The sequence below is a fragment of the Lithobates pipiens genome, unplaced genomic scaffold (genome assembly GCF_037356315.1).
Source record: "Lithobates pipiens isolate NorthernLeopardFrog02 unplaced genomic scaffold, aLitPip1_a1.2 Scaffold_25, whole genome shotgun sequence".
Taxonomy (NCBI): Eukaryota; Metazoa; Chordata; class Amphibia; order Anura; family Ranidae; genus Lithobates; species Lithobates pipiens.
Window position 1 is genome coordinate 33668686 of NW_027507787.1, and position 13131 is coordinate 33681816.

Below are 13131 nucleotides of genomic sequence, written 5' to 3' on the forward strand. Positions count from 1 at the left end.
AAGAAAGCTATTACTACGCAAATGCCACAAAGTATCCCACTTACAATACGCCAAACAGCAGAGAGACAAGCCTCAAACTTCTGGCAAAAAAAAGTCATTTGGAGTGAGGAGACCAAAATATAGCTTTTTGGCCACAACCATAAACACTACATTTGGAGCGGAGTCAACAAGGCCTATAATGAAAGATACACTATTCCTACTGAGATACAGGAAATTTGTTCAAAATTGATGGCCAAGATGAATGCAGTATGTTATGAAAAAAATACTGGGATAACATTTGCAATTATCAGCCAGGAAGCTGCGCATGGGATGTACTTGGACATTCCAACATGACAATGATCCAAAACACAGGCCAAGTCGTCCTGTCATTGGCTACAGCAGAATAAAGTGTAGGTTCTGGAGTGGCCATCTCAGTCTCCTGACCTCAATATTATTTAGCCACCCTGGGGAGATTTTAAACATGCAGTTCATGCAAGACAGCCCAAGAATTTACAGGAACTGGAGGCTTTTTGCCAGGAGGAATGGGCAGCTTTACCATCTGAGAAGGGAAAGAGTCTCATACCACAAAAGACTTCAAGCTGTCATTGATGTTAAAGGGGGCAATACAAGAACTGGGGTAAACTTTTGATCGATAATAAATGGCTTTAGCCAAACACTAACCATGAGTGAAAGAAAAATGTTTGTGGTATCATTCATATTCTCTGAAAAATGGCCAATAAATCATAACTTTTGCAAGGGTATGTAAACTTATGAGCACAAATGTAATTGTTATTCACTTGCAATAATGTTTACCATCCCCATATAAATATCCATATTTTGTGGTAGCACCATATATTATTAAAGGCTAAGTTTATCTTTAGAACATGTTACAGCTGCATTTAGGGTGTAACATGTTCCAGCTCCCCCCACCCCCTGCGACCCCCCCTCTCTGTGACAGTGGACGGGGGCTCTTCTTCCATATAACCACTGTCACATTTAAAATTGGTGCAACTGTGTGGGGCTCCATCTGCACAGCCATGTTATTCGTTTACAGTGATCTGTGAATAAAACTACAAGTCTCGTCTTCCACCGTGGCAGACAGCATGTAGTTCTCAATGGGCTATGAGCATGCTAATCAACACACTTGTAGTCCATTCACAAGTCCTCCAGCTTTCTAACAAAAAAGCCCACACAGAGGTACAGGCAGAAAGCTGGAGGACATGCCTGGAGGAGCCTGGCATTGCACCTGTGATCCACTGAGCATGGGTGCAATAATATGGGCATTTATTATTTTCCCTTAAAGGTAAACATCCTTTAACAATTTCAGATCTCTATGAGTGATTTTGGATTATGTAACGATAATTGAAAACAAGTACTGCTATCAGGACATGAGGAACACAATGAAAAACACTAACACTACCAACAAAAATTCTCATAATATGTAATAAACATTTCTCCTGCTAAAAAAACAGTTCAGCAATACAGACCTGGCATGCATCACATAACCAAGCAATGGTGCACCATCCAATTGCTGGTGTTACATTTATCACTGTGTTTCCTGGGCCGTGAAATGCAGTAAAGAAAATGAAAAGTGATGCTATAGTCTAAGTATCAAAACAATATTAATATACACCAGAAATGTAAGCAAATACGCACAAGGCAACAAGTGTATTTCTGTGAACAGAGCACTTAATTAACAGGAGATGAGTGGTATAAATCCATGCAGTTAGAACATCCATTGAAATGGCTTTTACCTTCCTGGCTGTTAGGCGCAGGGGAAGCATTAAGGACATCAGCTACAGGAAAAGAGTCAAACAAGCAATCAGAGAAGGAAATGTTGAATAAATAGGCAATACAAGTCATTATGATTCAGTAATTGACAGGATAAAAGAAAAAATGATGCCTGGAAGTGGTTATCTGTTGCAAATGTATAGATATTGTGGAATAGATCTCTATGAGAATACAGTACAAGGGGTGCTTCATGCAGTGCCATTAGTAATGAAATGCATAATGTGTTTATATTATTGCTTTTTAAGTGCTAATAACACATTAAGAAATCAAAAGTGATTTATCTACTAAATAAAGTAATATTCTAATCCAGTGGACACACGCTGTTTTTTTTTTTTTTTACATAATACCTATATAGAGTGACTGCTGTAAATAAAGCAACTTAATATAAAGGAGGCTTCACTAAACAGGTTAGTTTCACTACTAAGATATACCATCAAGTCAGTTTGCACAAAATAAGCCCTTGTAAATAAAGCTGCATACCATCTGAAAGGGATTCATAGTCATAGTCATAATCATCTTCATCATCCTCCTCTTCTTCATTTGTAGTGCTGGTATTCAAGATCTGGGTACCATTGCTGGCCTGTGCTTGCATGTTGGCAAGCTGATGAGCCTATAATGATTTAAAAAGTGTAAAAGAAATATTGTTATGCATTAATGTCTCAAGTATTGTATAAAACAATGATATACATTAATGTCTCACGTTTCTACAATACAATAAAGCTTTTGAACTAACCATGCAATCTTTTTCCTGAAGTCAATTGAGGGACACAGGAATAATAGGATTTTTATAACAGCTTACCCGTAAAATCCTTTTCTTGGAGTACATCCGGGGACAAAGAGCAGCATAGTACTATGTGGGTTATAGGCCACCTTCAGGTGATAGACACTGGCACACCCAAGACAGGAAGTTTCCTCCCTATATAACCCCTCCCATACAGGGAGTACCTCAGTTTTTGTAGCACAGCAATATACATATATCCCAAAAAGAGGGGAAGGACCTCTGTATCCCGTGATGTACTCCACGAAAAGGATTTTACAAGTAAGATGTTATAAAAATCCTATTTTCTTTATCATACATTACGGGACACAGAGCAGCATAGTAATTACTATGTGGGACGTCCCAAAGCAATGCTATTTGAGGGGGAGGGAGACACAAACAAGCATTGCGCCATCAAACTTGAGGACCTATACTGCTGCCTGAGCCCAAGGCAATATCCTCATGCCTTTTTAAATCCACCTGATAGAATCTAGTGAATGTATGGACTGAAGACCAAGTTGTGGCCTTGTTGATCTGAGCCATGGAGGCTTGGTGATGCACTGCCCATGAAGCACTAACTGCTCTGGTAGAGTGCGGTTTGATTTGAAAACGTGGAATTCTCCTCTTTAAACCATAAGCCTGAATAATAACTTGCCAACTCCACTTAGAAATAGTAGATTTCGATGCTGCCTGCCCTTTCCTAGGACCTTCTGGCAGTACAAATAAACCATCAGTCTTCCGGATCTGAGCAGTCGCCTTTAAATAGACCTTGACTGCTCTCACAACATCAAGGGAATGCAATGACTTCTCTTCCATAGAACAGGGTTCTGGAAAAAATGACAGTAGAACAATATCTTGGTTGAGATGAAAACCTGACACCACTTTAGGCAAAAAGCTTGGATGATGACGCAACACCATTTTGTCCTTGTGAGTAATTAAATATGGCTCTTTACAAAAAAGAGCAGCCAACTCTGATAACCTTCTTGAGGAGGATATAGCAACCAGAAAAACGACCTTCCTTGTCAGGAGGACCAAGGGAGTATGCTGTCTTGGCTCAAAAGGCTGTTTTTGCAATACCAACAAAACTAAATTCAAGTCGAAAGGATTCAAGGGTGACCTAACTGGCGGATTAAGCCGTGTTATACCCTGCATAAAAACCCGGACCAAGGAATGCGAAGTGAGTGGTCATTGAAATAATGCAGATAAAGCCGAAACCTGACCCCTGATGGTACTCAAGGCCAGCTTCATCTCTACCCTAATTGCAGAAAGGCAAGAATTCTACCTATGGCATACTTCCAAGGATGCCAACCCTTGGATTCATACCAGGAAACATAAGACCTCCAGACTCTATAATATATGAATCTGGAAGCCGGTTTCCTTGCATTAATCAAGGTAGATACCACTGACACAGAGAGCCTGCAATTCTTCAGAATGTGGGTTTCAATAGTCAAGCTGTTAAACTTTAGCCCCATACACAGATCTTCTGCAGATTTTTTTCCTTCAGATTTACCAAAACCATGTAGTGCAAGGGCCTGCCTGATTGCATACAAATTGAAACTCTTAAGGTTTTACCTCATATTATATGGTTTTGTTAAATCTGAAGGAAAAAAGCAGCAGAAAATCTGATAGTGTGTATAGGGCTTTAGAGTTTTTAAGGTAGGATGGAATACTAGACCCTGCGAGAGCAGGTCTGGATATGGTGGAAGGGTCCATAGGTCCACTACCGCCATTTTTATGATCTCTGTATACCAAGATCTTCTGGGCCATGCTAGGGCTACAAGAATCACCAGCTTCCTTTCCTGCTTGATCCTGCAAAGAAACCGTGGTAGCAGCTGAATAGGGGGGAAGGCATAAATCAGTGAGGACTGATCCCACAGGGTCAACAACACATCTGTTCCGCATGCGACTTGATCCCTGGTCCTTGACACAAAGTTGTTCAATTTCTTGTTGAACCTGGACGTTAAAAGATCTATGTCCGGGATCCCCCATCTTTGGTATATAAGCCAGGAAGATGTTGGGGTGATGGGACCATTCCCCCGGGAACAACTGCTGGTGACGCAAGTAGTCCACCTGCCAATTCTCTATCCCTGGAATGAAGACTGCAGATGGACAGAAAAGCATGTACCTTGCCTAAGCTGGGATATGGTTCACCTCTCTCTGAGCTGTGTGACTTCTGATTCCCCCTTGGTGATTGATATAGGCCACCGCTGTGGCATTGTCAGATTGGATCCTGACAGGACAATTCTGTAATCTAAACATTCAGGCCCTCAGAGCCAAGCGTGCTGCCCGAATCTCTAGGATGCTGATGGGCAAGGCCCTTTTGGTTCTGTACCACTTCCCTTGTATAGTTGCCTTTTCCAGTACTGCCCCCCAACCTGAAAGGCTGGCATCTGTCGTTACCACCTTCCAGGTAACTGGCATGAAGGATTTCCCCTTCTGCAGATTCTTGGTTAACTACCACCAACTGAGGCTCTGGCACACCTTTGGGGTCAGATGCATTGGGAAATCTAGAGTTTGGACCTTTTTGTTTCAAGCAGATAGGAAACTGTTTTGCAACAGTCTCGATTGAAACGGCATAGGGAACCGCTTTGAATGAAGCCACCATCTTTCCTAACAACCTCATGCAAAGGCGAATGGAGGAATCTTTCTTCGTCCTGACCACCTGGACCAGCTCCTTTATAGCGCTGATCTTTGCCTGGGGCAAAAACACTCTTCTCGGGGCTGTGTCTATGATCAGACCTAAGTACTCCAGCCTTTTTAGTGGTTTGAAGGAAGATATCTCTAGGTTGAGAACCCAACCTAGGTATTCCAGGTACTTGACTGTGCTGACCACGCTTTGTTCCAAGCGGGCTACCAAACAGTCTACCAGCAGAAGGTCGTCCGGGTATGCCATGACTGTTATACCCTGCGCCCTTAGTCCGACCAGAACCTTTGTAAATACCTGGGGTGCAGTAGCTAGTCCGAAGGTCAAGGCTACAAATTGAAAATGGTACTGCTCTACCTCGAATTGCAGAAATTTCTGGTGATTGGGGAAAATAGGCACATGCAGGTATGCATCCTGGATGGCGATTGATGCCAGAAGTTTCCCTCCTTGTAGGATTGAAACTACTGACCTGATCGACCCCATGCGGAAGGAGCGGATATTCAGGAACCGATTTAAATCTTTGAGATCTAGAATGGGTCTGATGTCTCCATTTGGTTTGGGAACCACGAAGAGGTTTGAATAAACCTCCTCCGTGGGGACATCCATGATCACCCCTTGAGACACCAAACGGTCTAATGCTAGAAACAGCGACTTCCTTTTCTCTAGATCTTTGGGGACGTTTGATCCCAGAAAGCGAGGACATGGGAACTCTCGGAACTCTAGTTTGTAACCTAGAGCTATTGTAGAAATGAACCATCTGTCCCGAATCTCTTCCTGCCAAACTTCTGAGAACTGCAGAAGTCTTCCCTTCCCTTCATAAAGCGGCTTTAGAATTCTGTTTTGTAGGTTGCCTGCACTTCTTCTGTCCCTGGGATTGACCTTGAGGTCAACCTCTTGAACCTGACGGCAGAGGCCGTCGCGACTGCATAAAGGCTGTTGCCCCTGGCCCTGGAGAAGAAGCCCATTTAAATGAGGAATGTTTATTCCTTCTCTTAACTGGTAAGAAGGTAATTTTAATTTTAATTTCCCACTTGAAATTTTTTGGATGTATTTGTCCAAATCATCCCCAAACATCTGTTTCCAGTGAAATGGAAAACCAACTAAAAGTTTTTTACATGACGCCTCGGCTGACCAATTTTTCAACCACAGGATCCTATGCATGCACTAGCAAGAGCATAAGGCGTGATGCCTGATGAATAGAATTGAAAAACATAGTGCTCTTGGCAGATCGGCTAAGTCTCGGCCCTGCTGAGCAGGGACAACCTTGAGCACCTGCTGCACCTGCCAAGGAAATGGAGGTCCTCAACAAGAACTCCAACCTTTTATCCGTTGGTTCTCTAAACATTTGGGCACTGTCTACTGGACAAGTTAGGCTTTTATTCACACAGGATATAGCAGCATCAACTGTATGCTCCACTTTTTAGTGAATTCTTCCTCCATGGGATAAAGTGCCGATAACTTTTTAGGAGGGAGATGCTTATCTGGGTGATCCCACTCAGCATTTATAAGTTGCTCCAGCAATGCATGGCAGGAAAGGCATGTAGAACCTGAGTGGGTTTAAGAGAACCCAAAGAAGAGACTGGCCTTTCTGTTGACTCCGTTAAGGGGAGCTTAAACGCAGACTGGACCATCTCTGTAAGGGATTTCACCAGCAATTTTACGATTGTGAGGCTGAAAAAGGTTCTTCTACCGTTGATTCCTCAGATGAGGAACCAGTCTGTCCTTCATCCCGATCCCCCGAGGGGGCCTCATCCTCCACTGGTACAAAGGAAGAAACTGCGCTATTCAGATAAACCGCCCTATAACCAGCAGCTCAAATACTACAACAATCAAAATTGTATGCAATGGGGAGCTGCGCTAAATAAATAAAAAAAGTTTTTCTATGGCCACAAAGACCATAAACCAAAGCAAATATACTAAATGTCAGATATTATTACCCACATACACTCGTAAAGTGAATATATAAATCAATGACGAGTGACTGATTGTGTGAATAAATAAAGTGTATGGGGTAAATCAGTTCCTTATATAAATAAATTAATCATTAGATTATGTGAATAATTGAGACGGTAAAAAAGACAATCCCAACTAATTAGGATGTGCAAAGGAACACCACAGGATGTGCTACCGCAATAGTCCATTTTAAAATGCCGCCCGGCACACTCGCGTGCCGGTCGGGACCCCTGTGAGTCCGGTCGCGGGTCCCACAGACTCGATCGCCGCGGGGATACCCACGATTGTCTCACAGGGCGGCTGAACAGGGAGATGCCGTTGTAAACAGCATCTCCCCGTTCTGCCTAGCAACAAGTGACGCTGATCTCTGCTGCATGTGATTGGAGCAGAGATCAGTGTTCACTAACACAAAGCCAGGCCCCCCACAGTAAGTAACATGCCCCTAGGAACACTTAACCCCTGCACTGCCACCTCCTGGTTAACCCCTTCACTGCCAGTGTCATTTACACAGGAATTAATGCATTTGTATAGCATTGATTGCTGTATTAATGACAATGGTCCCAAAAATGTGTCAAAAATGTCAGATGTTTCGGCCATAATGTCGCAGTCACAATAAAAACTATTTCAAAACTGTGACTCTATTTTTGTTTATAGCGCCAAAAATAAAAACCACAGGGGTGATCAAATACCACCAAAAGAAAGCTCTATTTGTGGGGAAAAAAGGACGTCAATTTTGTTTGGGAGCCACGTGGCATGATCGTGCAATTGTCAGTTAAAGCGACGCAGTGCCAAATCGCAAAAAGTGGTCTGGTCTTAAGCCAGCAAAATGGTCCGGTCTGAAAGTGGTTAAACTAATACTTTTGTTGATGCACCTTTTTATTTTATTACAGCACTCCGTCTTTTTGATATGAGTCTATCAGCATGGCACATCTTGACTTGATAATATTTGCCCACTCTTCTTTGCAAAAACACTCCAAATCTGTCTGATTGCGAGGGAATCTCCGGTGCATCGCCCTCTTCAGATCACTCCACAGATTTTCAATCGGATTCAGGTCAGGGCTCTGGCAGGGACATTCCAAAACTTTAATCTTCTTCTGGTAAAGCCATTCCTTTGTTGATTTGGGATGTATGACTTGGGTTGTTGTCATGCTGAAAGATGACACTCCCCCCATTAAAATACACTGATCAGCACTTGTAGCCATTGGCTGCAAGCACTGATCGAATGCTGTTTTTTCAGCATGACTGCTTGACAGAAGCTGGTCATTAGACCAGCTTTTGTTAGACGGCAGTACACACTAAGCAAAATTTGGTTAGTTCTTGCTGAACTGGCTGAATTTTGTATGTGTGTACCAAGAGATTCATCAAATGCGCAAAATACACTACAAAGTGTATCTAAAAGAATAAGTCCCTGAATGAAAGCTAGATAAATAAGGGTCAAATAAATATGGAAATTGCCACAATGTGGGGAGGACAATCAGGATTAACCTGGTGCTAGAGTTCAGGATAATCACCATCCCCATACTCAGGAGAAGCAGCAGAATGTATTTTGGGGTGTAATTCTATGGCACGTGTGAGCAACATATCATTTAGTGCCAACTTTGTGTAATTCTTTTTTTTTTGTCATTTTTCAATCACTTGTGACAAAAAAAAAATTCAATGGGCTCAACATGCCTCTCAATTTCCTTGGGGTGTCTACTTTCCAAAATGTGGTAATTTGGAGGGGGGGGGGAGGGGTTGTACCACCCTGCCATTTTAGCACCTCAAGAAATGAGAAAAGCTGCGTAAATCCCAGTAAATGTACCCTAGTTTTTAGACGCTATAACTTTTGCGCAAAACAATAAATATACGCTTATTGACATGACCAAAAAGACATGTGGGTGAATACATTTTGGCCTAAATGTATGACTAAAATTGAGTTTATTGGATCTTCTTTGTTTACGGTTTCAATGCTTTTTCTCCCATCATTTAACAAGCGCAGAGCATTTTGTTCAGATACAGTATAGTAAGAAGTACCAGTCGAATGGAAAGAAATATTAAACAACAATTCATGGTATGGATGTAGTAGTATCAAATGGAAAGTGCAAACAACGTTATTCAAAAATTTCTGTTCAATCGGTTCCCGACCGGTGCACACCGATGTACGTCAGCACAATGGCACAGCTGGGCAAATGGGCGTATAGGTATGTGGCTTTAAATTTGCTGCCGTGGCATCACCTGCGCACCGCCGCTGGCCGGGATCTCCGTGAGTCGAGTCGTGGGTCCCGTGGACTCGATTGCCGTGGGGATACCCACGATTGTCTCACGGGGAGGAAGAACGAGGAGATGCTAATGTAAACAAGCATCTCCACGTTCTGCCTAGTGACAGTGTCACTGATCTCTGCTCCCTGTGATCGGGAGCAGAGATCAGTGACGTGTCACATGTAGCCATATCCCCCAGTTAGAAACATGCCATAGGACACACTTAACCCTTACCCTGCCCCCTAATGGTTAACCCCTTCACTTCCAGTGTCATTTACACAGGAATAAGTACACTTGTAAAGCACTGATTGCTGCATAAATGACAATGGTCCCAAAAATGTGTAAAAAATGTCCAATGTGTCTGCCATAATGTTGCAGTCATGATAAAAATCGCAGATCGCTGCCATTGCTAGTAAAAAAAATATATTAATAAAAATGCCATAAAACTATCCCCTATTTTGTAAACACTATAACTTTTGCGCAAACCAAATGCTTATTGCAATTTTATTTTACCAAAAATATGTAGAAGAATACGTATCGGCCTAAACTGAAGAAAAAAAATGTTTTTTTATATATTTTTGGGGATATTTATTATAGCAAAATGTAAAAATAATGCGTTTTTTTTTTCAAAATTGACACTCTTTTTTTATTTATAGCGCAAAAAATAAAAACTGCAGGGGTGATCAAATACCACCAAAAGAAAGCTATATTTGTGGGGAAAAAAGGATGTCAATTTTGTTTTGGAGCCACGTTGCACGACCGTGCTGTTGTCAGTTAAAGTGGTGCAGTGCCGAATCGCAAAAAGTGCTCTGGTCAGGAAGGGGGTAAAATCTTCAGGGGCTGAAGTGGTTAATGGACAAAAATATTTTCATTTATTGTCTGTACTAAGCCCTATGTGATGAAAATTCATCATTACAACAAGGTTTACACACAGGTGTGCTAAAAAGAGAACACAATACTACCTTCATACTAAATGGTACAATTGTCCTTGCTTGTTATAACACACACACACAGAGTAACCCCTTCTCAAGGTCATCTTCATGGCCACATCAAAAATTTGTAAATGAACATTCAAGCATTCATAGGAATGACACTGGCTACCTGTTTCTCCTTCACTGTAGCCACAGGTTTGCACTGATCTAGCTTTTTGTTAATAAAATAGATTTTAGCTTGAAAAATACAGACACACAGTTCTACACCATGCTAATGCACCCTACTGTATATTCTTCTTAAAGTGGTTGTTAAGGCATGGAAACAACTTTGCAACACTTCCCTCTGCTATGTTTAATAATGTCCTCAGTGCACTTTTTTTTAAACAACGCTGTGTATCTGATTTTATAGTGCCGATCAGTGCTCACATGACCGGCTGCCCCTCTCCTCTCTCGAGCTGACAGCTCCAGCGGACAAGGCTGGGAAACCTCCACTGACATCAGCCAGGAGAGGAAGAGAGGGGGGGGGGGAGAGGTGGTGTTCAGCGGCTGGTTATGTGAGCGCTTATCAGCGCTATGAAATCAGGTACATGGTGGGATTTAAAAAAAATAAATAAATGTAATGCTGACATTGTTTAATATAGCTGAGGGGATTGTTGTAAGCTTGTCAGGGCTCAGCAGCCATGATAAACTGTGGTCAGTTTGCAGAGGGGTGGGTAGAAACTGGCAGGATCAGCCAAGTATTTCAGCTGCTACAGGGGCCAAATTCTACAGCACAAGCACTTTGCTGTATAACATGCTTTGCTGTATAACATGCTTTAAGGGAAAAGGATCAAATATATATATATATTTTTTTAGGTTAACAAACACTTTTAAGCCGTGTTGTCCCCATGCATATGTACAGCAGTCTTAAACATCAAGCAATGTGTCACAAACTGACCTTCTGCTTCAAAATGTCAACAGGAGTCTGGTGTGCTTTGAGTTTCTTATTTTTCAGTAGCACTTTTTTCCTTAATTGCCAAGGAGAAGGAAGCATGGGGTCATCAGAGAAATCACTCTCAAAAAGAAATTTTGTCACCAATTTCTCACCAAACACAGACTAAAGAGAAAAAGAATGATATAAAGTGTAACAATGTACTTTATAAATACACACAGGAAAACTACAAAAGCAACACCAATTCACCTTAAAAATGTCAGCCATCTTTCGTTGCTGGGGTAAGGAGCAATGATTCTCTATGGAGAGTACAATTGGCATGTCAGAATTAATGAATGCATTGCGGTCAATGGCTTCTATTACATCCTGTTAAAAGAAAACATATAAATCACAAAACAAATCTCTTCAGCAAACTTTCAGTCAAATAAAATGCTCCAGTCCAATCTTTTAACTAATTTTATGCACAGTTCAACACCGCCTTTACTACTCCAATCAAAATCATTTTAAAGTGGTTGTAAGAAGACTGCAATTAAACAAGTAAAACCTATGTAGAAGGATATGTTTCATCTGAGGCTATTCATGCCACTGGGTATATGAGGGTTTACAACCACTTTAAAGATACTCATCTATAGAAAATTTATCCAATGGTGTTTTTTTTGTTTTAGAGGTAAGAGAGTATGTAAGGGTTAGAACATCTGTTAACTTTGGGTTACCAGGATTGAAAGTAAGGGAAAATAATAAGTTGTCACTGGAACAGGAACAGAGAGGAAATCTTCCATGGTGACACTTCTTCAGGTACCAACTGTCTATGAAAGGAATTCTCTCACTTTTGAGATATCTCCATTCACTTCATGTCATGCTTCAATACAAGAAATAAAATTGAGACAGAGACCGCAAAGAAAAAAAAAACTTGCCAGGTTTCATCCAATGATTTTAAAGAGGAACTGCAGTCTGCTCACATAATTTGTAATAAAAACATATTTGCCATCCTGAAGCTTCCCTCCAACCACTTTGCATATTATGTTATATATACTGTGATTCTGTACTTGCCAAATATGCTGCAGAAATCTCCCACCGCTAAGTCTGGCTGTAGCCATTTTAACTGTGGGCAGCGGAAGCTGCTGCCTGTTCACATCCTGGATTTACACCTCCAACTCTACAGCTTTCACTGGCCCTCTTATGACTCATCAACCCTCCCTTCCTGGCAAACTCTCACAAGAGGGAAAGAGAGAGTTGTGCATGATGTCATAAGCCTAGGGTGGCTAATGACCAGACAGGAAACAGAAAGTGGGCTGTATAAGGTATTTACTGGCAGACAAAACATGTTTTACTATCCAAAGTTAAAACAACAAAGGCAGAAGATTTAATAGATGGAAAGTTGAAAAAATGACTGAAGGTCTGTCTGCTTTAACCATTATGCTATCTAAAAAAAAACTTTTGGCTTTAGATATACGAATAGGAAAACAGTCACCTTCCCTTTTCTAGTATGTTTTTGGTCATTAACCACTTCCCACCCGGCCAATTTACATATACTGCCGGGTGGGAGCCGCCTCCTTCTGACTGGACATTCAGGAACGTCCATCAGAAGGAGGGGGATCTCGCGCACGCGTGCCCGCGCAACGGCGCGATCCCGATGCGCGTGTGTCACCCGGACACGGCGCATCTTGGATCGGCAGGAGGGCTCTGTGATTGGCCCTCCTGATCACATGACGACTGTGTCTAATCACAGCCGTCATGTGATGTAAACAAACAGCCGGTTGCAGATCGCTGCAGCCGGCTGGTAATCAGTGAGTATGAGCTGTTTTTACAGCTTTTTACTTACTGATCACTAGTCTAGTGTAATACACACATGTCCCCAAAACACATGTCCCCACACATGTCCCTAAAACAAACATGTCCCCAAATA

At 41.8% G+C, this 13131-nt stretch overlaps 1 protein-coding gene across 9 annotated transcripts in view; it reads right to left on the reverse strand.

Annotated features, from left to right (window-relative positions):
- The window catches only part of PLCE1 (phospholipase C epsilon 1), a 783803-nt gene that overhangs the window by 165383 nt on the left and 605289 nt on the right, over window positions 1–13131 (reverse strand). For 6 of the 9 annotated variants that reach the window (XM_077454230.1, XM_077454235.1, XM_077454228.1 and 3 more), the window contains 4 exons: window positions 11475–11591; window positions 11232–11390; window positions 2251–2380; window positions 1734–1775 (listed from right to left, as the gene is read on the reverse strand). In XM_077454230.1, the coding sequence (XP_077310356.1) occupies window positions 1734–1775; window positions 2251–2380; window positions 11232–11390; window positions 11475–11591 (448 nt within the window). The remainder of the gene's footprint in view (window positions 1–1733; window positions 1776–2250; window positions 2381–11231; window positions 11391–11474; window positions 11592–13131) is intronic. The other 3 variants (XM_077454232.1, XM_077454231.1, XM_077454238.1) reach the window with 1 other exon arrangement.